General features: G+C 48.3%; 1 protein-coding gene across 1 annotated transcript in view; it reads right to left on the bottom strand.

Annotated features, from left to right (window-relative positions):
• The window catches only part of DCTN4-p62 (dynactin subunit 4), a 102,904-nt gene that overhangs the window by 33,829 nt on the left and 41,904 nt on the right, over nucleotides 1-27,171 (bottom strand). The window contains exons 10-11 of the mRNA XM_084586076.1: nucleotides 5,911-5,965; nucleotides 3,481-3,579 (exon numbers count right to left, since the gene is read on the bottom strand). Of these exons, the coding sequence (XP_084442202.1) occupies nucleotides 3,481-3,579; nucleotides 5,911-5,965 (154 nt within the window). The remainder of the gene's footprint in view (nucleotides 1-3,480; nucleotides 3,580-5,910; nucleotides 5,966-27,171) is intronic.

The following is a 27,171-nucleotide window of genomic DNA, read 5'->3' as shown; positions in this document are numbered from 1 at the left end:
TTGCTACCCGGCTCTTCAATTCTCCACAAGGTCGCAATGCTGAAGCTACCACAGTGCATGTGTGCACAGGATATACTACGCATCTGCTGTCTGCGCACTGACTCCACGTGTGCAGAAGCTGGGGTTCCAACACTGACAACGATGAAAACACTGGAGGTGGTAGTCCAGCAAGGCATACCTCATGACTAGTACTCAGAACTTATATCGGGGATGTTGGTTGATCACTGGCCTTCTAACACTGCCCCTTTTGCGTGCTTGCCACTCATGTTCTTTCACATCAGACGCTTTACCTGCACCGATTGGCTTCGTAGCCTGTTCTATGGGAAGGTGGATAACAACTTTAGTGAGGAGGGAGTAATCTTATGAAACCTGGGACGTGTGCTTCGATCGAGTTGGAAAAGATGGGAACTCACGTCGAAACAGATGGAGACTCGCAAACGACCGCCAAGCATTGGAGGGGAGCTCCTTGAAAGATAATGTCCGTGCCTAAAACAGACGCGAGAAGCTGCCTGACAACTGCACGCCCACGAAACCGACGATGCAAAACAGTGCCCTGAACAAATGTGGCAAGCCGACAATGGCCCGCCTGCAGAACAAGTGATGAACAAGAGGCAAGGTCCGAAAAAAATGCCCGAAATAATGCATCATGTGCTAGAACCATCTACAGACAAGGATAATGTCTGCTTTACAAAGCCCATCATGCAAGATGAATTTCGAGTGCACATGAAACTGAACGTAGCTGACACTAGGCCTCACACATATACAAAACCAACATAATAAGATACTCTCATTGCACTGTCATGTTCATAGTGAGTTGCATCTTCAGCGTCATGATGAATGACCTCGCATGTCACAGGCAACCAAACTAGTGGTTTCTGCAACATTTTTCTAGCAAATATTGTCACATAGCGCTACCACAGCAGTCAAAAAATACAGTCGAACCCGGATATATTGAATTTTGGTTATATTGAACTCACGAAATATTCCCTTGAAAGTCCCATGTAAAAGTATAGGAAAGCTGCATCATATACCGAACTCAATTTCACCGGTCGTTCGATATATCTGGAAAGTGTGCCTTCTCCAAAGACGATCGCATCACCCTCTGCCATTAGCCGCATGTTTTCAAGCCACGCGCGGAAGGAATGAGAGGGGTCAGTTCGGCGACGGCTGGTCTAGGGCAGCTCCGCGCCCATTCCCCAAAGGCACGCGCATCTGCAATTATCGTTTCCCACGTGCCAGCACGTGACGTTTGCAAGCCATGTGCGTGAAAGAACCAGAGAGAACCGGTGGGAATGAGAGGGGAAAAACGTGGTAGAGCGAAGCGCAAGGGTGCGCCCATTCTTTAGCCGAGCTATCTCTCTCCTTCCTCTCTCTCCCGGCCTTCGTTCACAGTAGCACGCGCTAAGCATGCGCCAAGCTAGCTCAGCCCGTTTTCAGACAATGTCGGACGCTTTCTCCAGTGTGTATTGCGAATCCTCTGCGCGCGGCGGCTGACGTGGCTATGGCGTCTGTTGGCAGACCTTTTTTTTTTAGAGAGTTTTCAATTTTTATCGTGCTGAACACGCGGCGTAGCGTAAGATATGGCGGCTGCGGGCGTTAAGAAGTAACAGGTTTTTTTTTTTTCCGTGAGTCGTTTATCCTTGCATGTATGAGTCAATAAAACCTCACAGTCAGCTGCGATCATGACACCGGCTTTTAGTATTTTTCACTTCAAACAGCATTTGCAGCTATCAAGCTTTCCAATGATTTTGTGGCAATGGACTATGCCCACCCCAAGCGCGGCGTGATAAATCGAACCAGGCTTGTGCAATCAAGCCATCACGGGCACTCTGCCAAGTTCGCTCCCCGTCACCGCAGGAGCTATCAAAAGATAAACACGCCGTGAGGACGTTATCGCTGTGTAGCATCTTGGCACGCTGCCAAGAAATGAGCTGTGGATGAGACGACCGAAACGGACCGAAACGGAGTGGCGCGCTCCATCGACATGCAAGCGAAAACGCTCACGATTTCTGCCGTGGCGGCGACACAGAAACCTTGTTTTGAGCTGCCGCGGTAGCTCAAGCAGCGAGAGGGACGCAGTTCCAACAAGTTGGAAATTTTTCACTCTGTTGCTGCCGCTCGTCATCGAGATCACTCAATCGGTTGCATGTGAGTGAGCTGGCCTTAATGCTTTTTTTTTTCCAAATTCTCGGGTACAAAAGTGAAGGGTGGGGTTAATGCAAGTGGGTTGATTATGCGACAAATACGGTATCGTTTTTTCGCATCGTAAGTGCCGTCACAAGCAGATTTCTGTATATCGAATTATCCATACATCGAACTATTTCGCGATCCCGTTCGAGTTTGATATATCCGGGTTTAACTGTACACCAGTAACACAGTTCTTTCTTTTCCTCAATTACTGTAGTTACTCAAATGTAACGCAAGTTTTTTTCATGATTTTTGGCTCTCAAAGTCTTCCCTCGCATTATAATCGGATACTGCGATTCGGTTGGCCTAAAGCAGCGCCGGGGTGCAGTCATATTGAATCTGTCACCACTCGGTTTCGGTTTCTGTGGTTTCATGATGCTATGTTGGCAATGTGGGTACCAGGGAAGCCAAATCAGCTAAATCCCAATCCATCTAAAGTCAAAACGTGCTTTTTGCTCATAGGCACAGGATCACAATGTCATCTTTATCCCGCGCTTGCTGCATCTTTCGCAGTGGATTAGTGAGGTTACTTCTGTTGTTATCGCAATGGCAACGTGCCATGCATGGTATGACACTCGCTTCCAAAGAAAAGCTATTCTGGTAGCAGAAGAAATCGGAAATTCTGCAGCAGCTCGACGGCTAGGGTTTAACTATAACTTCGTCTCACAAGCTGTTTGCAGCACTGCGAAGTCAGAGGCACCCCGGTCCAGTCAGGATCACGCACATTACAATAGGCAATTGTGCTCCTACATGCCTCTCGCCTCCCAAACTGGCAGGGGTGACAGTAGGAGCACAATTCTCTATTATAGTGCGCAGGGGCGAGAGGCACTTAGGAACACAATTGTAAGGACTCCTCTGCCTTTCGCAGTGCTGCAGATATCATGAGACAAAGTATAATAAGCCATAAGGGAGTGGCGGATGCAGCAGGAGGTAATTTTTAAATGTGAGCCTGACCACAAAGGCTTCTGAGGATGACATTGTCTGGAGAACAAGAGTGAAAAGGAAAACTCTGTTTCCGAGAACTCAGCCTTAGACGGCGAATGAGCGTTTTTGATGAGACTGCAAGAGCCCCCAACGTCTGTAACCTACATAGACAAACCCCAATGCAGTGAAACCCCCAGTTTCTTAGGCAACACAGCGGGCTCTCTGAAGAAAACTTGTCATACACCACACACTAATTATTTAATTGCATACCCGTACATTAAGCCTTACACTACCTAGCTGTAGTAAGCATCACAGTGGCTCAACTCCTAGCATGCACCCTGACAACTAGGCCAACCACAGGTAACGGACCTTTGCAGTGATCCCCTCTATTGCCTGTTCCAGAGGCAGCAGGGTCACATGAGTCACGTGTGGCGTAGGATTGTACATGGAGAGCTGCACGTAGCACTCCTGTAAGTAAAAGAGAAAAAAAAAGCATCGTGAGCCCTTCCACACATCCACCACAAGCAGTGTAGAAGTGGGACAGCGTTAAAATAATGACGACACAGCCATAGAACTAAATAACGAATGCACAGGTCACTTGAAGTGGCCAACGAACTTCAAGCCTACACCAATATCCTTTCACCTCATGCCCTGTTTCCTTCCTTCGTGAGCATATATATGGAGTGCCAACTAGTAGCCCAATTCCAAAGCTGAAGGCTATAAAATGCAGGCCAAGAGTAGTGGCTGAAGGCTAAGTGCCTCATATTTTACCCCTCTTTGGAGGCAGTGATCTCCCTCTCTACGCACCCCTTTGTTTTTCTGAAGGCATCCCTTTAACCCTTAGTGTGTTACTGATGTACTTCTACGCAGTCATTCTCTCTGCATTCAAAAATGTGCACTGAAACACAAAGCTAGCACACTTTGGGTGATGCTACCATCTGTAGCATACTTCTAGAAGCTTGCAGTATTACCATCACTCCATCGGGCTTGTCGGTTGAAGGTCGCAAGTCACACAGAACAATCTCTCCAACCTAGGATGGGAAGGGAAGGGTCCCTCAGTGCTAGCACCATGTGCTTAGCTTGCAAAAGGAGCGGACGCTTCTCAGTGTGCGAGCACTCCTACACTTTCCATTCTTCATTTAAACATTCATGAGGGCAGTTCTACCATCTGTCGAAACTTCATGGAGATCATTTTCTTTTTTATGATTGTCACATTCTGTCTGCTATGAGGTGTCAAATTTAAAGGGCATGCAACGGTACCTTCCCACAGGCTCACTCACTGCTAAGTGGCAAGCAAGCATTGCTGTTTTCTTTCTTCTCTTTTGCTCACAAGTTGTCGTTTTCACTTTGTCTAGCCGCTGAAAGTGTTCGTTCCAGATGCGTGACCCCCAGAAAAAAAAAATAAAACGATGCTGAAAGGCTTAATTCGTAGCATTTTTTTTTTTCTTTTTACATGACCAAAGATCTGACTATAGCTTCTCTACATGCAACCCTCCCCCACTTAAACTTTCAATTTCTGGTGCAGCTCACCAACAGAATAGTTTGGAGCATCACAACATAAAATTTGCACGCCAGTTTTCTTGGCCATGTGCTGGGTGCCAGGCCACAAGCAGATGCAGTAGCGCACAGTTCGAATTATCCGTGGTGGAATTGACTTGTGTTCGAATAAATGACTTTTTTATATACAGACTTCTATAGAGCTTGGCCAGACCAAGCACCGGAGTTCAAATCAGCCGAAAATTCTAATTACCGAGGTTCGGATTAATAAGCTTTCACTATACATCAATTTTTGTTTTTCTGTGGCACGAAAATTCTGCATTTTTTTTCCTAAACAAGATGTAATGTATCATTTCTGTGCTTTTTAACCCCAAAATTTTATTTTTAGGAATGTGGGTTGTGACCAAGCATACCCTTTTGTACACCTATACTCAGGGTGTAGCTCTCCTGTGTTGAGAAAAATAACAAAGCTGGTGCAATTTCCTTCACGCTTACAAGGATTATCAGTGCTCATTTGGCAATAGTCAAAGGCTCATTGCTTACGCTTGCCTTGCTTGGGTGCAAGTGTGAGAGCATAGAGTCAGACAATCAATGGAATGCAAAAGCCAAAAAGTGTGTTCTGGAAGCACTGATTCTGCATTACTCAGCCTATGTTAACCACCAATTAGCTGAATTCTGGTAATGCAGAACATGTCATCTACATGGTGGACTAGCGTCCACCATGATTTCTCCTTATTCAGCTCTCATAGTCAGAAGCAGGAACAGACGAGCTAAAGGTGGCTTACTTGACCTTGTCTCTACACTGGTTAAGGAAGAAAATAAAATGGCTTCATAGGAAGTAAAAAAATAAATAAGTCCAAGAGTCTTGCACCAGAGTGTGCAGCAAAGGATGTGCTTACTGGTACAGAGATGTTGAAAATGCCCAGCTCAAGTGCTGCAGTTACTTTTACTGATGGCTGTTATTGCTCAAGTGGAAATTTGCATATCACATGGTGTTTCACCACGACATTTTTCAAGTGTAATCATGTAACCAAGATCATTTTTTGCAACATTTGACCATTTTTGTCAGGAACCACCCGAGCTTTAAAAACTGTTTTACCCTATAGCTGAAATGCACGAGGGAAAGTCTACTCAAGCAATATTATAGGGATTACTACGGGCAATTTTGCAATGCAAGATGCTTACTACCGATTTCTGCCTGAAGACTGAAAGGGTCCAGTAAAAAAAAATACATAAAACTAACAAATAAACCTTGCCCCACTTACTATAACAGCACTCAGAATGAACAATAAGTGTTCTCACCTCTCCAATGTCGAAAGCTGTCACCGACCTGATCTTGATATCTGGTATGTGGTGGCTGCGCAACAAACACACACACAGTTAATTCTACACAAATTACTACCTGTGTCAATGGTTTAGTTTATGAAATTTAACCAGAGGCATGCTTTGCACATCTATGTAACAGCAACCTTAAAGGAGTATAGGCACGAAACTTTAGTGGCTTTTTTCTTCTTCTGTTTTTGCCTACGACCGGTGAGTAATTTTTAAGTGAATTTTCTTTTCTCGCCAGTTTCGGTTTCGGTTTCAGCAGCCGGGACATGACTGTGACGTTACAATCAAGTCTAGGTCACGTGTGGCATGAAAAAACTGCGGTATGATCGCTGAATCTTTACTTTTTGTCATTCAAGCCCTTGAGGCAGGCTGGCTTTAGCGGTGTGGTGAACTCAAAAAATACAGAAACGATTATATCACTGCTTTACTGATCCCTCATCTGACCTAGACTTGACTGTGACCTCAAAGCCATCGCTCGGCTGTTGAAACCAAAACTAAAACTGGTGAGAAAAAAAAAATTAGATTATAAATTATTCAGCGGCTGTAGGGGAGTATCACGAGGTGGTCCGTGTACAGTAATGACTTACGCATCATTACAGAAGATAAAACATGAACTCAAAAATGAAGTGTCTATACTCCTTTCAGGGAAGAAATTGCCAGCAACAATATCAGAAAGAGAAAACACTGAAAACTATGCCTGGAATGCCACCAGAATGGCCTCAGTCTCAGCGATTTCCTCAAACACAAGTTTAGTTACTGATAACATGCATGTCGAGACACCCCCGGTTTCTCTTCCAGATCTCGCAAAAAAAAAATCTGTGGCATCTGCACATGCAGTACTTGCATAGATAGACGACGGCAATGTGATCCCACAATGCAAAGGGCAAAGAACACAAACTAATGTGCAACTGCACAGTGGACAGTCACCATTGCAGACATACACAAACACAACAACGTCGCCACTTATCACTCCTCAGATAAAGATACTAGATGCCCAAATGCTAGAAATACACACGCAAAAACTGATGGCACTCCTGTCGCAACAAAATAACCAATGCAATCTCATCACGCACCGCACCACATTCATCAGCAGCCCCACGTATCACATGATCTTACCTTACGCTGCAGCTCAGCAGTGACTAGAGCCTGTGCCATATGCACAGCTCATCAATGCCACTGAAGCCAGATTAAGGGGTCACGACCACTAACAATTGAGCGTAAACTGATTATTGCATTCCTCTCCTCACACATTAGACTACAAACCCTCGAAATTTGAGCTCATTCCGTGCAGCAGATAGCTTTAAAATGAATTTTTACTTTTAATATCAGAATCAGCTTTCTGGTCTGGCAACCATTAGGCGCTGACATCACAACGAGATATCATCCCCACGTCGTCTGCTATTCGCGGTGTCAGCTGCACCCTTCCATGCACGCTGTGGATGGTGATCCCTGAGTTTTTTTTTCTTTCTTCATCAAAAATATTTTATTCACATATTCCCTTTTCTTTGAGAAGCCTTCACTATAATATGCGGCCTTAGTGATCCTCGCAGTTGTTTTAGGCTTCGTCTAGAGATTGCCGAGGAGGCCGAAATCGACACTCAGGCTATATAATTTAGCCATATAATCAGAAGCATATTATTCTTACGTTATGAGAGCTCTGCCAAGTTCACTCCCCACCACCGCAGGAGCTATCAAAAGATAACCGCGCCGCGCTGTGATGTTATCGCTGCGCAGCATCTTGGCACGCTGCCAAGAAATGAGCTGCGGATGAGACGACCGAAACGGAGTGGCGTGCGCTATTGACATGCAAGCGAAAATGGTCACGATTTCTGCCGCGGCGACACAGAAACATTGTTTCGAGCTGCCACAGTGGCTCGAGCAGCGAGAGGGACGCAGTTCCAACAAGTTGGAAATTTTTCACTCTGTTGCTGCTGCTCGTCGCAGAGATTGCTCAATTACGTGCATGTAAGCGAACTGGCCTTAACACTTTTTTTTTTTTTTTTAAACTCTCGGGTGCAAACGTGGAGGGTGGGTTCATTATGCGAATGGGTTGATTACGCGACACATACGATAACGTTTTTTCGTATCGTAAGTGTCGTCGCAAGCCGATTTCTGTATATCGAATTATCGATATATCGAACTATTTCACAATCCCTTTGAGTTCGATATATCCGGGTTCGACTGTATAGGTTTTGCAATGACTGGATATATGTTGCTCGTTCGCACGGCATAAAATGGAAGCTGGGCTAGCAATACCAAAACTATCCACTTTTCGCACCGGCTGTACCTTTATTTCTTCACAAACTACAACTGTGCTTGCAAGAAGCGCCGTGGATGCTACGTTCTCTGCCTACGCCAGGTATGCACACATGCGGCACCAACAGCTGCCGACTGCGCTCGCTAGACAGGGTCACATATTAACGCTTCCCGCTCAATGTGCACTCGCGTTGTGGTGTAAGCAGTCGTCGATTTGGGGGTTGCTACTGCCAGAACTACACTCGATAACCATATGCAACCGCTAAGACTTGTGAATGCACGCTCTGTAATCGCCGAAACTTTAGACTGGAACCCCGCGTACTCGCGCTAGGCCTACTCGTCGCTGAACGAGCCGGCATTTCAGCGCCGACTGACATCTCTGGCCAAGGTCATTGCTGTGTCGGGCTCGTGGCGCGCCGTGCATTCGAAGGCCGCACCACTTCCAATGTTCCCTGCGCGCGTGCCTGTTTCCCTCTCCCCGCTCGCGCGGGGATAACCGGTCCCGCGCGAGGGGGCTATAAAAGAAGGCACGCGCCGCCGTCTTGCCCTCTCTTGGTCTCTGGCTCCTTGGTCCCTGGCTCTTCGTTCCAGCGCTCTCAACGACCCGCAGCCACCCGGACGACGACACCGACTTCGACGATCCCCGATCCCTGTGAGATTAAAGATGTTTATCATACGGCCCACTGTGTGTTTGTCGTGCGCATCCCTCGGACAGAGGAATCGCCCACAACTGGCACCCAACGTGGGGCTGAATTAGCACCCATGTGGACGATTTTTCTGCCAACGTGGCAGCGCACAGCAACACGACGGGCCGTTCCTTTGTATGTTAGACGCGACGCCATTTTGAGTTTAGGGCTATCGTGTGTGCAGATGACACGGAGTGTAGTATAGTAGTGTTTGTACAGTGTTTTATTTTGTTTTGGGTTATGTGTGTGTTTGTTAGTGTCGGGCGGTTTGTGTTTTAATTTTTTTTGTGCATATGTTAGTTTTATGAAGTGTTTAGCCTTTGTGACTAGCCTCTTGATGCGGGCTAGGTGGTAGTCGTGCGCGTTTAGGCTCCCGACCGGCCTTAGTTGTTGAGTGCAATGCCTCCGAGAAAAGACGTGCCAGATAGGGCCGCCGCTTCGGACGCCAGTGCGTCCGGAAGTGAGGTAAAGGACGCGGTAGAGTCTGCGCAGGTTACCGATGCGGCCGCCCTGATGAGGCAGATGAACGAGGTGTTGTCGGTGTTCACCCTTCAGCTCGGTTCGGTGGCTAGTGCCAACCAAGCCACAGCTGCGGCGGCAGTCTCGCGTCCGCGGATAAATGTAGAGGTTCCCTTCTTTTCCGGTTACACGGACGTAAAGTCAGTCCACGAGTTCCTGCAAGAACTCGAGGATTATCAGACGGCACTGGGTTCCCCAGACGACGTGGTGCTAGCGCAGGTAATCCCCGTGGCACTTGTTGAGAGCGCGGCGCGGTGGAGACGCTGCCAGCCGGCCTTCCAGTCGATGGCAGACTTCACAGATCGCTTCCGCGCCGAGTTCTTGCCGCCCGATTACGAACGCCGGATGCTTGAGGAGCTAGCATTGCGCACACAGCACCCAGAGGAGAGCCTCCTCGAGTATGTACGCGCAATGCAGGAGCTCTACAAGAGGGCAGATCCCACGGCAACCGATCTTGAACAGGTCGCGCGCGTGATGAGGCAATGCCATCCGCGCTTCAAGCCGTATTTGCGGGGACGTGGTTTTGCAAACCTCGAGGCCCTAGCACAGGAAGCGAAGGTAGTACAGGCGGATTTATTCGCTGAATTGCTCTACCAGCCACCCCCCAGGCCAACCGAATCGCTAGAGCCGCGATGCGCCTGGGCCGGAGGTCAAGACTCCGCGCCGCGCGCCAGGGGCGCAGACGTAATGACGGTTGGGCAGGAAAGGCCAGCGGAAGGTTCCGATATTCCTCGCGCTCCTGACCCGTACGCGTTCGAGCAGCGGCGTCGAGCTGGGCTCGCCAGCGACGTCCGCGTAGGCGCGGAGAGAGGGGAAATACGTCCCCAACCGCTTCATCCCTCGACCGCGCGGCTGGTGAACGATCGGCTTTGCTGGAATTGCAACCAGCCGGGCCACGTGGCACGAGAGTGTCAAGCAAGGCGTACGCAGGGAAACGCGGACCGCCGGCGGCCATAATTGGTAACACCAGCCTGTCGCCGTCGGCGGTAGAATTTCGTGGTAACCACGGCGGAAAATGGGAAATGTACTCCCACGCCGCGTCACCGGGCGACCGCCCCGGGGGCGCAGAGGCTTTTGTCCCCCTCGCCTGTAGAGCGCAAGGAATGTTGTCGCGCTCGAGCCCTTTTATGCTAGTGCGGTTAGTTGGTCAAAGCTACTCGGCACTCGTTGACACGGGCTCAACTCTGTCATTGGTCGGTGATGATGTTTTCGAGGCTTGTCGTAGATGTAACATCCGTGTCAGGCCAGCAGAAACCCCTTTGAGCTTAGCAGCAGAGACAACAAAAGCAGAAGGAGCGGTGCGTCTGGTCCTGCGTTTTGACGGCAGGAAGCGGAGGCATCGCTTCGTCTATCTGCCCGGCTTAGCCATACCAGTTATTCTGGGAAGAGATTTTCTTTCGAGCGAAGGCATTGTGCTTGACATGGGGGAGAACGGCTATCGCTACAGCCCCTTCACCCCCCTCATTCCCTTTGTTAGCGCACCCAAACAAGAATGCGTCGCTGAGCGAGCGAGCGTTCACGCTTTTGTGGCAGAGGGCTCCCCCGCGACACTGAATGGTAGCCCATTAGAAGCAATTATCGCGTCCTTCTCGGGAACCGGTAGTCAGCGCCGAAGGCTCGTAGAAACTTTACTCCCGTTTTCGGATTGTTTCACAGAGAAACCAGGCAGGACCGACTTGCTTCAGCACGAGATCGAAACGGGTGATGCGCGCCCTTTCAGATGTAACCCGCGGCCGTTAAGCGCGCATAAGAGACAGCTTCTCGACACCGCCCTTGACGAGATGATAGATACCGGCGCGGTGAGACCCTCACAAAGTCCCTGGGCGTCCCCAGTGGTTCTAGCGCCAAAGAAAGATGGTTCGGTCAGGCTGTGTGTTGATTATCGAAAGCTCAACTCACTGACGCCTACGGTTGCGTACCCTTTCCAGTCGATCGAGGCTGTGATGTACGCGTTATAGAACGCAAGGTTCTTCACAGTCCTGGATGCAAGCAGAGGGTACCTGCAGATTGAGGTGGCGGAAGGTGACATTCAGAAAACCGCATTCACCTGTCACCGCAGGCTCTTCGAATTTACTCGACACCCGTTTGGTTTGTCTAATGCACCGAGCACGCTCATGCGATTGATGGACATCGTGCTGGGCGATGCAAGGTTCAACTACGCGATGGCGTACCTCGACGACGTCGTGATATTCTCACAGTCGTTCGAAGAGCATCTCATTCACTTGAATTCCGTTCTTGAAAGAATGAGACGTGCGGGTATAACAATCAACCCAAAGAAAGTGCAGTTGACATCAAAGAGAGTGAACCTCTTGGGATTTGTGGTTGATGATGGCACTTTGAGACCGAACGATGACAAACTGCAGGCAATTCTGAACTACCCCTGCCCGACGGACGTGAAAAGCTTGCAGAGGTTTTTGGGAATGGTTGCCTTCTACAGACAATTCATCCCTAGTTGTTCAGAGCTCGCTAGGCCGTTGAACCAGCTGTTGCGGAAAGGCTTGAAGTGGGTCTGGGGCAAGGAACAGAACGACGCTTTTGTTGCCTTGGCTCGCGCGATAGCGAACACCGCTAGTTTGCGCCTCCCCGACCTGAACAAGCCGTTTGTCTTGCAGACAGATGCTAGTGATGCCGGTGAAGGAGCTGTTTTGTTGCAGGAACACGAGGGCAAACTGCGCCCTGTCGCGTTCGCTAGCCGCACGCTCACATCGGCGGAGCGGAATTACTCCGTGACCGAAAAGGAATGCCTGGCGATAATGTTCGCATTGTCAAAGTTCGACATGTACCTAGACGGAGCGGTTTTCACCGTGCAGACAGATCACCAGGCCCTTTCGTGGTTAAAGAGGCTGAAAAACCCCGCAGGCAGACTCGCGAGATGGGCGCTGACGTTGCAACGTTACGCGTACGCCATTGAGTACCGCCGGGGCAGCATGAATAAGGTGGCCGATGCGTTATCGCGCGCACCGTTGAAGGCTGGCAGAAGCGTAGAAGAGGCGCAGACCAGCTTTGCTGAAAGCGGCATCGCCGCTAGTGGAGAGGAGGAGAGGGCGGACGCGAGTGTCGCGCCCTGCGTAGTTAAAGAGAGAAAGGAGGCGGACAGAGTTGCCGCGCGGTGCTGCGAGAGAGAGAAGGCGCAGCAGCTGGTGGCGGCGACTACTCGCCTGCCAAAAAGCGAGGCAGAGAGAAATCTGTCATGGGGAGTAGCGGTCAGTAGGGAAGAGCAAATTGAGGCCCAGAAAGCAGACGGTCTATGCCAGCGGGTGCTGACAGAGCTTGCGAGTAGTGCAGCTTGCACCGGGAACGCTGAGGGCAAGTACGACGCGTATCTGCTGGGCGATGATGGCTTACTGCTCCGCTACATCCCCCAACTTGACGAGGAAGAGGCGATTGCATCCCCCTTCCGAGTCGTGGTCCCGAGGAAGTTGCAGAAACGATTCCTCCAGTACTTCCATGACTCAGCGCTGGCAGGCCACGGCAGCGGCAGTAAGACTTATGACAAGTTATGCCATGTCGCGACCTGGCCAGGTATGAGAAAGGATGTGCTGGGCTACGCCCGTACATGTCCTGTTTACCAGGTAGCCAAGCCTCGGGCGGGGAAACCCGCTGGCATGATGAAGCCGGTAGTTAGCAACTATCCGTGGCAAGTGGTCGCGTGCGATATCATGGGACCCCTCCCTCGCTCCGCGCGCGGACACCAATATATCCTGGTAATAACGGACCACTATTCCAAATGGGTTGAGGTTTTCCCCCTTAGAAAGCTTGTGTCAGAACGGATTTGGGAGAAACTGTTGGAGACATTCACTCGTTTCGGTTTCCCTTCCGACCTCATTACAGACAATGCTTCGTATTTCACAAGCAAAGTCTTTGTTGATTCCTGTCGGGCGCTTCAAATCCGCCACAGGAAAACGAGTCCCTACCACGCTCAGAGCAACATAACCGAGAGAGTGAATCGGAATGTTAAGAGTATGCTGGTCGCGACGACCGAGCAGCACCGAGATTGGGACGCACGGCTGTCCGAACTGGCTTTCGCCACTAGAACAACCGTGAACAGGTCGGTGGGTATGATACCTGCTTACTTGAATTTTGGGAAAGAGATCGCTTTTCCGCTAGAGAACGCCCTACTTGACGCGGCGGGGCCCGCGCCCCCTCCGCTTACACAGTACGCGGCAAAGCTCCGCGAGCGCCTTGAGGCAGCGCAGCGCGCGGCTCGTGAAAACCTCGATGTCGCGCGCATGGAGCAAGCGGATCAGTACAACAAAGGTCGTCGTCACGTCGTTTTCAACACGGGCGACTTGGTACTGAAAAGAACGCACCCGCTTAGTAAAGCAGCGCGTGGTTTCGCCGCGTCACTAGCGCACAAGTGGATTGGACCGTTCGAAGTTACGGCACGGACTACGCCACTCACCTACCAGCTGCGGTTGTTGGCGAGCGGTGAAACCGCTGGTCCGGTGCATGTCGCAGACTTGAAAGCTTACCACCTTCGCAGGACGATAACTGCGAAGCGGGGGAAGCTCAAAACGATGCAGGTAGCAACCCGGTTCGCAACCGACGCTATAACCTAAGGCCAAGGTAGTGCACTACTTTGTCTAACGTCTTTGCTTCTTTCAGAATGCATTCTGATAAGATTTTGCAGCAGCCAGATGAACCACCGTCGCTGGGGCGGGAAACCGCACCCAGCGCTTGGTTCAAGGAGGGGCCACTTAAACAGGGGGTACCCCCCTAAATTGTGGCCCATTATTGTGACCAGCGCGGCCATGCTGGCCGTCTTCAACGAGTTGGATTGAAGCCCGCTGCCCAGGCCTGGAGTACGGGCCTCAGGAAGCCAGGTGTGCCCGTGGCGGAAACGCCTGCTGCAATGCGCATCCCCCGGGCAGAGGAACCACCCACAACTGGCGCCAATGTGCATCCAGCACGGCGCCACGTCGAAAGGGGTCAACGATGTAGAGCGACAGCTCAGGGCCGCTGCCAGTCGTATCCGTGGCCGAGCCCAGCTGCGCTGTGACCCCAAGGATGTGGCCGCTGCCGGAGAGGGACCAGCCGGAACAGTCCCGCTATGCCTGCTGCTGCTCCCGTCCCACGGACCAGCTGAGATGGCATCCCGCCAGAGCCAGGCGACAAGCCTTCATATTTTACGCCGACCCGGGCTCGGACATGGACATGGCCTGGCTGTTGGCGGAGCCCGGGTCGGACGCTGAGGGGGGGGGGGGGAAGACTTTGCGAGGGAATGGAAGGAGAGAAACACGACAGAATCGGGTGATTGGGGTGGCTGTAACTGCGTTATTAGCTACTCTTTTCAAAAACATTTTGCGGCCTTGCGTTCTGGGGGCGAAGTCTCACAGTCACATGGAAGAAAATATTTTCAACCGGAGGGTGGACAGTGGTCCTTTAAGAAGCGGCAGAATTTTTTTTTTTTTTTTTTTTTTTTTTGCGGGAGTCGTTTATTCTTGCATGTATGAATCAACGAAAGCACGCGGTCAGCTGCAATCATGAAGCCCACCCCAAGCGCAGCATGATAAATCGAACTAGGCTTGTGCAATCAAGCCATCACGGGCACTCTGCCAAGTTCACTCCCCACCACCGCAGGAGCTATCAAAAGATAACCGCGCCGCGCTGTGATGTTATCGCTGCGCAGCATCTTGGCACGCTGCCAAGAAATGAGCTGCGGATGAGACGACCGAAACGGAGTGGCGTGCGCTATTGACATGCAAGCGAAAATGGTCACGATTTCTGCCGCGGCGACACAGCAACATTGTTTCGAGCTGCCACAGTGGCTCGAGCAGCGAGAGGGACACAGTTCAAACAAGTTGGAAATTTTTCACTCTGTTGCTGCTGCTCGTCGCTGAGATCGCTCAATTACGTGCATGTAAGCGAACTGGCCTTAACACTTTTTTTTTTTTTTTAAACTCTCGGGTGCAAACGTGGAGGGTGGGTTCATTATGCGAATGGGTTGATTACGCGACACATACGATAACGTTTTTTCGTATCGTAAGTGTCGTCGCAAGCCGATTTCTGTATATCGAATTATCGATATATCGAACTATTTCACAATCCCTTTGAGTTCGATATATCCGGGTTCGACTGTATAGGTTTTGCAATGACTGGATATATGTTGCTCGTTCGCACGGCATAAAATGGAAGCTGGGCTAGCAATACCAAAACTATCCACTTTTCGCACCGGCTGTACCTTTATTTCTTCACAAACTACAACTGTGCTTGCAAGAAGCGCCGTGGATGCTACGTTCTCTGCCTACGCCAGGTATGCACACATGCGGCACCAACAGCTGCCGGCTGCGCTCGCTAGACAGGGTCACATATTAACGCTTCCCGCTCAATGTGCACTCGCGTTGTGGTGTAAGCAGTCGTCGATTTGGGGGTTGCTACTGCCAGAACTACACTCGATAACCATATGCAACCGCTAAGACTTGTGAATGCACGCTCTGTAATCGCCGAAACTTTAGACTGGAACCCCGTGTACTCGCGCTAGGCCTACTCATCGCTGAACGAGCCGGCATTTCAGCGCCGACTGACATCTCTGGCCAAGGTCATTGCTGATGGCAAGGGAGAACATATAAAGTGTAGCTTCTTGTTTTCCTTTTTCCAAAATGGTTAAGCTAGAGACAAGTGCAGCTGTTCAGGCCGTTCACTCATCAGGTGTCAAGTCCTCGCTCGGCCTCCGATCCGACCAAAACAGATCAGATGACCGTCCGCTGATCAGATCCGTAGGCGTCGCGGAGCTGAAAAACCTCGCACTATGGTGACAGGCGACTGTTGGCCGTGCTGGTGTTGTACGTCGCTGGTATACGCCATGCGCAGCGCCTATAGGGGCGCCACTGTAAGCCGCGTAGCGGCGGCCGTCGGAACCCGAGGCGGGCCTCATGCGGCAAGCGTGGTCGCGGTGCGCGCGTGCGATCTGCCGTTTGTGTGCGCATCGCGGGCACTTCCGCGGTGACAGTGTGCGCAAGGGGATCGCACTTTATAATAGTGGACATGTGTTCGATATCATGGCCGTCTGGAACTACATCGCCTCCATATGCATCAAGTGTCTGCTGCAGACGAGCGTCAACAAAGTTGCGTACGAAGTGGAGCTCATTTTGAGTGCCTTGATTTCATTACAACGCCACACTAATTCGTTAATTTTTTGACCTATGAACCAATGTTCTTTCTTTGCTTAATGTTACACGCTTGCTTCGTTTATATGCAATATGTTGGTACAGTAACTAGCCAGCGTCGCCGAAACTGCGAGCGGTTTCGTACCGGTGCGACCACGAAAAGCCAGCGAGCTTGCAAACCAGCATTCTGAGCATCAGGAAAATAGCGCATATTGGGCTCCTGCAGCAAGAGTTCAGATTGTTCATGCTAGCGCTTTACCACTTCCTGTACAGCATGGATTTCACTTATTCCGTCGTCGAAAAGGCAGTGCGGGCAGATAATTTCATGGGGGAGTGAGATATCAACAGAGGCAATATCTGAAAAGCTGCATCACAGGTTAGCCAAGAGCATATTAGATTTAAATTTTATATCCTATTTTATTATTGTAGTATCATCTTCATTTCATATGTATCATCCTCGCGCCCAACTGCAGAGTTACAGCGCGGTTTATAGCAAGCTCTACAGCCCTTAGTCTGAATAGCAAGTGCAGCGACATGTTATGTATTCGTAATCTTGCCAGACAACAGGAACACTGGATTTGGTCTTCACAGTAATTGCATGGCAAGTTTCAAAACGCATATTGCCAAATATCTGTTCAATAACGCGCCTCCGTGGCTCAGGCTTTCTGAGGATCGAGCTACGGGGGCCGAAGTCGACCGCGCCGCTCGCGTTAAATTAGGTGGAGGCGAAACGCAAAATGCAACCGTGTGCTGTGCGATGTCAATGCACGCTAAAGAACGTCTGGCTGAGCGTTTCACAAATCTAATGCGTATTGTATCTTCTCAGCTACCGGAGGCGACCAAGTTTAAACAAGAAGTGTTCACGGAAGGTGCAATGACAAGCAGAAAACATAGTTATCACTCAGACCTTACACACGGCAAATTTAATGCATTTTCCATAGAATAACGCTCGTTGAAAATGATATTTGTTTGCTGCTACACGAGAAAATATAATGACATTCGATGAAAATGACATCAGGTAGCGAATGTGTTTGAGGTACTCATCCGAATGCGATCAACGAGGAAATGTGTTATGTCGACACCAGAGACTCGGTGAGAAGATACACCCAAAATAAACTAGCCCCTCAAGCCGTTATTTTAAAAAAGTGCCACCTAGCTGCATTAAATACTACTTTGCTTTTATAATTTTGCAGCTAGTCATCTATGTGAAATATGCCAAATAGCATCGTAAAAACAAAAAACGCACCCATTGCTGCCAGCCAACCCGTAGCCACCGCACTCAGTGCGGGCGGAACAGGTTGCTCCTGCTGCCGCGGTCAGTCAACACCGAGTCGCCGACACGGCGGATTTCTTTCGCTACATTCAGAAAAGCATGCTCTGTTGATCTTAAATAATACGCGTTTAATTTGAGGAAGGAGTCTAAAAAAAATATGTTTACTGAGGATCGCTGGTATGCAACGAGATTTTGGAAGAAGTGATAACAGCGATACTAGCAAATTTCTGCTCTTAGCAGCTGCTGCCAGTGTGACGGAGCTCATCCGATTTCGTTCTCTAGCCCCGCTGCTAAGTCATCGCCGATGTTACACCTTCCGTTTACTGTAAGACAATTTATGAGACAAGTGAACTGATATAGTAACGCAGTTTTATGAATAAAGTGTACTATTTCCAAAGCACTTCCAGCTACGGCTTTTATTTGAAACCATTTAGGTGTTTAGGCCTAGCGACGACTAGGGCCAAGCACACGGCCAGAGCACCGTCGTCGGCCGCCTTCGCGGGCAGGGTCGTTGCGGTAAGATCGCGGCATCCGATGTGGCAAGCGTTACGAATTTGCCGTATGCTTTCTTGATGAGGCTAAGCTCGAGCATTTTTCGACAGGCCTTAATACGCCGAGCAAGCGATCTGGCAGAAACGTATACAGGAGCCAACGGAGTTGTAGTATGCTGCGCCGTATACTTCCGCACCCTTTCATAAACAAACGCCGCCGACACAGCCGCTGACTTCGTAATTGATAGTCCTAATCAAGAGGTTAGTTACAAGGTATGCAAGACATGAATGTCAATTTAAAGGCCGCTTTCGTTTATAGCGCCGTCACCTTCGCAACATATTGAAGGCACTTCAATAGTTGCATATCAATCACAATTACCATAATTTGGAAATGGCATTAGCTTTGGTCGTGTAGCAGCGCGTCGAAAAAATGACATTAACCTGAACAAATGTCATTTGGTGTGACTGCTTGCTTTCTGCGTCGAACAGCCGCGATTCACGGCCGCCGTCGTTCTCGTGAAGCATCACTGGAAACTTATACAAACGTGTTCCTTGCAAGGCTTTATGTGTGATCGAAAACCCAACTACGCAGCAATTCTTCCGAGACATCGCTAAAGGTTGACAGCGGCGTTATATCTGTTAAACAGCGACCAAAGACGAAAACACGACGGGCGCTCATATACGCTGACACGAACAGCGCTTGACCGAGCCCGCCTACGCTTTGCGGCCTTGGCGACAGGCGGCGTTGTCGGCGTTTTGCGCATCGCGTATAATGCGACAGATCAGTGCGTCGATAAGCTAAGGCACCCATAACCGTGCAGCCCACTGACTCTGAAGAAAACATGCCCTAATCTATATTGCTTTCGTGCGGTAACATCTTCATCAAGCACTTCTGCATGAGGGACAACCACAGTGTCAATCGACCAAAAAATAGAAAAAAAAATAAAAAAAGACTGTGTCCTTTGATATTGCTGACGACGCTCCGCAGCATATCCTCTGTGACGTCACACGAACATTTCAAAATGGCGGTCGCTCTCAGTGGAAGGTTCTTAACGATTCCAATTTCTATCGCGTTTTTTTGTAATATGCGCCGCGCAATAGGCACTAAAACTTTTCGAGTAGAATCACAGATCTGTATATTATTCATAGAAGTATAAAACGGCAATACATTGAACGACCCATCATCGCCCCTTTAAGCATTTAGCAGCTTGCAAGAAATGTTGATGATAACAGACAAAAACATTTATTCAACAACACACTCTTTCCCACGAATTAAAAAGGTAAAGCAAGCCTACTGGAAAGGGATTGCTTCCAGCGTGCATGTTACCACCAGCATGCCCAAAGGTTCTCGAATGCCTCACCTATAAAAATAATTGGAAGAAAATGCCCAATTTCCCATGTGCTGAATTTATGACCTGAGCGCCCCAAAAACCAATGAGCAACCCTTCGACTTTAAACCCTCTCCACGGCTTTTGGCTTAAAAGTGCAATAAACAACATCCTTCAAATTTTGTTTTTGCCTTTATTGTTTCCAGGGTTTCTGTGAACCATCAGCTTTAGTCGCAGATGAAGTCGTAAACTGAACCCATGGCACTAAAAATAAGCCCATACTCTTTGTTTTCATGAGACTCAATTTCATCACTTTGCAGTCGGCAACGAAAATCCTCAAATCTGTGAAGGTACCCTAAGTAGTCTTTATTAATGTTTTTAAACACAATGCAAACATCTTGATAGAACCACAACACATCTGTGATTCAGAGAGCATGTCATTAATATAATAAGCCCGATTCAAGCCAACTACATTCACGAAATCAATCTGCCTATTACTCCACTGAAAGCAGAGCAACTAGCAGTCACGCGATTGCCTGAAACAAACACCGTGCATTGAGTGACTCCTCCGACTCTCTGCAGGGAGTTCACAACAAAAGGTGGGAACCGGTAAGTTTAATCTGATTTTACAGCAAAATCAGCCACACAGGGCACTTGTAAGAATACTTGGAACATATCAGTCAAGTTCGGGACACTAGTCTTAAAACTATTTTAGTTATTTACCAATCAAAATTGATGCAACTTGGTGGGTTTGTGTAGTTTTTTGTGCAGATTCCAAAACTGCAATTATTTATTTTGTGATCCAATTATTTCATGAGATAAATACACCAATTAGTCTAATTCTTACAAGAACAATTACAAAATAATCACTGAAGAAAAACTTCAGATGAACACATTGCTGGACACTAGAAAGAATGAGGAACACAATGTTGCAAGTAATTTTTTGATTAAGCAATTATTTCTTGTTTTATTGCATAACAAAGTTCAAAGGTCAAAATATAGCATATAATGGTCACAAAAAAAAGTCATTTTAAAAATTTTGAACAAGAAATTAAAAAATTTACTTGCAACATTGTGTGCTCCACATATTTGGCTTCATGCTGAAAAAGAAATTATTAATCAATCTGCAATAAGTGCCGAGATATTAAGGTCACAAAACTGCAAGTGGTCGACAATGCATGTTTTGAGAAAAGAGCAAAAAAGAAACAGGGCATTATTTAACAGACATTCACTGGTGCAATGCACACATTTACAGTTTCAAATGGCTATAAACCTCCAGGAATGTAGTCTCCTTGCTTTCCAATGTCCAAGTGTCACCTCTTTCATTTTGATTTGCAGTTGCAGCACATTCAGTTGTCACTTTTTCGGCTGCGCGAGTCACATGCAGGCAGCGTTTGTTTTGTTTTTTTTGCGTACGTCGTTTTGCTACGTCCTCAAATCAAGACCGCGATGAGGAACGTTTATTGTGGTAAAGAAATGTAATTTGGAGCTGTTTGCTGCTTGCCAATGCTCTGCATTGCACTGGAAGCAAGCGCACTCACTAAGGACTATGAACGAGGTCCGATCGGCGCAAATGCGCGGCGAGCTCTACGAAGACGTGTCCCGCAGTTTACGCATTAGAGAATAAGTTTGACGGCGATTTCTTATCCCCGTTCACTTTTATAAATGCCAATATCGCCGCCGTATAATTTACGCTTCACCAATCTCGGCAAATTGTTTAGATCTGACTATCGTGAACTCTGCCTCGCCAAGCGGACTGTCTGCTGTGCTTCCTTCATCGTCACGAAAACAATCCGTCTACCGCTTCGTTGCTGGAGTTGGCGCGAGTTCAAGCTTTTCCTGTTTTGAGCTTATCTTTCTGCTCATCTGTGGCCTGCATTATCACTGTGGCGGCGGGTGCGACCGCTGGCAGTAGCAGTCTCCCGTGCTGGGGAACACGCTAGGCCTACTTCAGGCTCATACACACGATCGTTCGGCGCACGATTTTCATCGGCCTGAGCGCGCACAGCCGGGGCAGGGCATCACTTGAGATGATTATTCAACTATTTTTTTCCCTTTTTTCACAAATTCTTGCTGTGAACGCACCTCGCGGTTCGGAACCAAACGCAGCCGGCGTCACGTCTCCGCCGTCTTCCCGCGGCTCGGGCGCGCCGAGCAGACGCCGTCATCCAGCTCCACCAATGCGGCGACGCCTTATCGTCACGTACACCCCGAAAGCCAATGGGATTGCAAATGCCCCGTTTTCTTTTTTGCTATTTTTTATGCGACCAATGGGCGAATGCGAACAGCAGAGGCGGCAATTTGAAGACGAAAGGCGGCTCTTTCGAATGAGACCAAGATGGCTACGGTGCCACGCACAAAATGGGAGTTACGCCTCGCGGAAAATGATTGTTTTGGGGGTCGTTTTCGGCCCAAATTGGGCGACATCGATTATATAAATTGGCATTGTGACTAAAATACCAACCCTAGAGATGAAAAACTTAGCAGATAGGTAGATAAAAAGCTACTGATTTCGCAAATCACATTTTCTAAAAAGTAATTTTTTCGCAATTTTTTGGTCCAAAAGACCCTGTCCCCCCTTAAAAGGCACCTTCAATATTCTTTAGGACCGCCAACAGGATGTGCCATACAGTTGAATCCCGCCACAACGAAATTTCCGCGACAACGAATAATTTTTTATTCCCCGCGAGTATCCTATAAGAATTAATGGCCTAAATTTCTCTGCACAACGAACCATTTTTGCAGAGCGTTTCCGCTTCAACGAAATTTTCGCGTTCAAAATCGAAACCGAAACTAGTTTTATTGGCGAGAAGTCCAAGTCAAATCCAAAGCCACATTAAGCATGAAATCACGTGATTGCAGTTCCGCCATTTTGGCTTTGTGTCGTGGTCGCGTTGTTCACTCGCTGCCTTTCTCTTCGACAACGACGAGTTTTCATCCGCAGGACACGATGGCAACGAAAGTGAAAAAACGCAAAACTCTTTCCCTTGAGCAAAAAGCTCAAATAATCGCCCAAGCAGAAAGCGGAAGGAAGAAAGCGGCAATTGCTGAAGACTTCGGAATTCCTGCAAGTTCGCTGTCAACGATTCTAGGCAATAAGGACAGCGTGAGAATGGCACTTGCTTCAGGCACATCCTCGAAGCACAAAAAGGTGACGCGGCCCCTCCATGAAGAGTTGGACAAAGCAGTGCATGCGTGGTTTGTGGAAGCACGAGCCAGCAACGTCCCCCTGTCCGGAAGCATCGTCCAGCAGAAAGCCTTGAACTATGCATGCCTACTTGGCATTGATGATTTTAAAGCCAGCATTGGCTGGCTAAACCGTTTCAAGGCCCGCCATAACATCGTTTCAAGGCCCGCCATAACAAGGCCCGCCATAACCGCGGGAGGTTAATTCAGCGGCTGCTTTTTAACACTGAAACCGGCCGAGACACGAAGGTGGACTTGTACGTGGCACTGCAGATTATGTCTGCTGCCTGGAGCACACTGGGGCGCTCAGTAATTGTGAACTGTTTCAGGCACGCCGGATTTGCCGAAGGTCGACCCGTACACTCTGCTGGCCTAACACCAGGCGTTACAGACGACGACGAAGAGGCGTCACCGGCTCCGGGGATCGCGGCCGCCTGGAAAACGCTGGGAGAAATAGGAACCGTGCCGCCTAATCTCGAGCTCGACGAATACATCGGCGCTGACGCTTGTGTTGTTGTTCACGAAGATGTGAGTGATGAGCAGATCATAAAAGCTGCCCGGAATGATAAGGACTCTTCCGATGAAGAAGACGACGACGTACAGGAAGCGCCGGCTGCGGCAACCGCCGTACAGGTGATGGACGCTTTTGATGTCATCAGGAATTTCGTTGCTGTCCGAGACGACGATGTTGCAATGGGTTTGCTGACCGAGTGCGAAAATCGCGTGACGGCGTTGCTCGCCGTGAAGCGTAAGCAAACCAAGCTTACAGATTTTTGGCATTAAACGCCTTTGCTGCTGCTTGGGCAATTCTTTCTGCGTTTCACGTCAAATTTTTGCGATAACGAAGTTCCGCGAGAACGAATTTTTTTTCGTGCACCGTGAATTTCGTTATAGCGGGATTCAACTGTACAACCATTTTCACTGCCCCCAATGGCACTTTCTATTCCAGTACATTTTATTGACACCCAGCCCTCTTGGTCCCATGACATCTAAAGGGTCCAAAATTTAGATTGCGCTAGGCATGTGACAGCTTGAATGACGTAGAACCTTTCTGCATGTGCAAGCATATTGCCGTATATAGCATAAGCACGCTCTTCCTTAAAGGGGTAGAGACACCACATTACAAGGTTGTGCAAAGCTTGTCATGCACTTCCTTTTGTGTTTGAAGACCATCACTGTCACGTGTTAGGCTCAAAGGAAGTGTAGAAAATATTTTAATTCCTTTTTAAAGTTTGTGAAAATGCTCGCTCTAGCATTCCGGACCCTCAAGTGCATTGACTGTGATGTAGGTTCACTGAAACACGGCCGGTCTCGGGGGAGAGCGCGCGCTCTTTCTTACGACCTTCTCAATTGCCGCGGGAACAATGGGAACTTTTCTCCTTGAGTTGCGCTCTCCGCCACCGCAAAGGGCGCGACCTGCTCACTGTCTGCTCCGCGTCTGCTTCAGTGGCGGCGGGTGGCTTTTGCCTGGTTTCGCGCTGTCGCTTGCGAGTTTCATGGTGAATGCAGCCCCGAAATTAAAGAACACAGAAGGTAGATGCTGCAGCGGCATGTCGTCAACATACTACACACGTGAACGGATATAAAAAACACTGTCGTTCAGCAAACGTTCGACAAGCATGCCATACATTGCGGCATGGTAGCTACTTTTGTTCATTTTAATCCGAATTTTTCCAAACCCTGTACAAGAATAGGAACAAAAAAAAAAAATCTGAATGAGAAGTGATCACATCGAAGCTTCTTCAAGGCTAACATGACAGCAACTCGTCTCTTACAGCAAAACCGTCTTTAGCGCTAGATGCGAAACCATTCATGTAACACCGAAGATGAAAATAATTTCATAAAAATGTAATGTAAATTGCAAAATGCTTGCATGATATAAAGTATTAGTATAACAGTCAAAGTAAACGTTGTAGGGTTGAGTTTTAAATGTTATTACAATTCATATATTAGTCAATGTGTGGTATTATAAACATTATTTTAATTTTGCATATAAAAGTTTGTTAATGAAATTTTTACATGATATTAAGCTTATTATGAAAACAATCAAAAATGGTTTGATATTCATGGCACCACTCGTGCTGGAAGTGGTAAAAAGAGGCCAATAAATGATGAAGGTGATACTCGATGCAATGATTTACAAATGAGTTCACCTGCTATATCGAAAGTATGCAAGAAACTGCTAAAGCGGTAAAGAAGGACACTCTCACTGAAGACTCATTTCAAGCCCTATATAGCAACCCATTGAGGCTCTCTTCGGGAAAGTAAGGTTAATGTGCGGAAGGGAATGACAATGCTAGATGCGAGGCCCGTAACAGCTAGCGGCACATGACTACATTGCCAAGACGGACGTTTCATCTGGGAGCAAAATCAAGGCACTGAAGGAAGTGATGGCATCTCTTACTATCCCATTTCCCACTGTCACATATTCCGGTTTACCTTACGCCGCTGGATATATCGTTTAGTTATTCAACTTCGGGTGTGACGCTTGCGCTATTCTTCTTGAAACTAGCGAAAGAAGCAGACCCATGTAGTACGCTCTTCTACGAGGACAATATTCTAGTGGACTGCATTATCCGAAACCAGAGCTTGTTGCCCTATTAGACAAGCTTCTTTTTTTTTTTTTTTCCGAAAAAGCTGCCGTGCCCCTACTATACACACAAATGTTCTCGAAGTATTTAAGATCCTGATTCAGTCAGCATTTCAGAATTCAACACTGAGTTGCCCGAAAGGAATTGAGAACAGCTATGTTATTAGGTCCCCTTCTTTGAAATTTGAAACATTTCTCAGAATTTTTCTTCTCTATTAATTATACCAGGAAAGTGACAGAGAAGACCGAGAGGCCAAGTCCTTATGTGCACAAGCCGTGCAGGAAGATTTTGAGACTGAATTTTCTAGACGCAGGTCGCATTTTGATGAATTGATGAACATACTTTGAAGGACAATTTTTTTATTGTTTGCCGCTCTTTTCGATTCTGCTTAACTGTTTATGCCCATTTCCTTGATTAAAAGTAGTCGCGAGACTACATATACATCTTCGGTCTTTCATCGACTGATATGTTTTGAATGAAGCTAGAACAGCCCACTCCACTAAAGAAGTGAAATTTTTACTATGAATAAATTTTTGTTCTTTGCTCTGAATCTGAGACGCACCATGAATTTTTGCCGGTACCTCTTCTGATCTAAACGAAAACGGTAGCGGTTGACAGAATCTCCACCCAACAGTTCACCATGCACTCACGTCAGGTCGCGCTACACCTGCTTAAAACATTCAAAGGCACATTGCATAGCCTGACAAATTTATTTTTGTACAAAACTTAGGGGTAAAAATTTTGAAGTGTACCTGAAGCTTCATTCGACCGTGCACGGCCGCACTGACGAAGGAGCGCGCGAGTGAGCGGATTGTTGACTGTATTTTATTCCTCGTACACCATAAATGTTCGATGCTGACTACGGACTTTGTATAAACCATAAGGGGCGAAATGTCAGGACCTGCCGGTTGCAACTGACGCGGGCGAAGCTAAAAGCGAGCGCGCATTTCCCTTCCGCGTGAACGGCTGTAGCGGAGGAGCAGCAGTGGGGCGGTGGCGACCCCACCGAGGCGCGGCGGGCGGTGGAAACAGACCCCATTGGAGAGGCCGTAAGAGAAGAGAAGCGCTCTCTCCCTCGAGACCGGCCGTGACTGAAAAAACCATAATTAAGTATTTGTGATGTCATTGCAGTTTTCTGACATAAGAGACTTTGCTGTTAGCTCGTTTCGGCTGTTCTTTTGCACCGGTAGCGTTCTAACAGTTCTAACGCATAGACAGCCCGACAGCTCATGGTAGCCAAAATTATGCTTAATGGCAATATTAATTCACTAAAATTTTCTAGGGCTGCAGCCGACGATGCAGCAATGGTCGGCGGACGGCGTTGTTGTCTACCGCCGTAGCCGAGACCAGAGTGGCCGACGGCGCAGCAGTGAGTTGTACCTGAAAAGACAAATGTTATCAGGACTGCCTGATATACTCGTGCAACAGTAGCATGCCTGCACAAATGCAGAGCCTTCAGCAACGGCACCTTCGGCGGGCGCGCCGGGCGATGAACTGCGCTGCTCTGTGCCTGCCGTACTCGTCGCTAGGCCTAGTCGGTTTCGCTGGACGGCACTCTGAACGGGTTAGTGACTCAACATTGTAATAAAGGTTCATCTTCCGTCACCGTTTTACTATAGCAAGCCTATCTCATAATAAAATAGGCTCAATAAAATGTGTGTATGGCGACTATCCTCAATCGGCCTAATTTTCTTTCCACAAGTAGCGCCGACGACTGTTCTGGACCGCTTGCAGCCTTGCTCGGCACACCGGGGTCACACCAGTGCTTCGTGGTGATTGCACGCGTGTTCTGCGA

Source organism: Amblyomma maculatum, unplaced genomic scaffold, assembly GCF_055883805.1.
Source record: "Amblyomma maculatum isolate TAMU_Amacu unplaced genomic scaffold, ASM5588380v1 scaffold_13, whole genome shotgun sequence".
Lineage (NCBI taxonomy): Eukaryota > Metazoa > Arthropoda > Arachnida > Ixodida > Ixodidae > Amblyomma > Amblyomma maculatum.
This window is presented reverse-complemented; position numbering and strand designations above follow the sequence as displayed.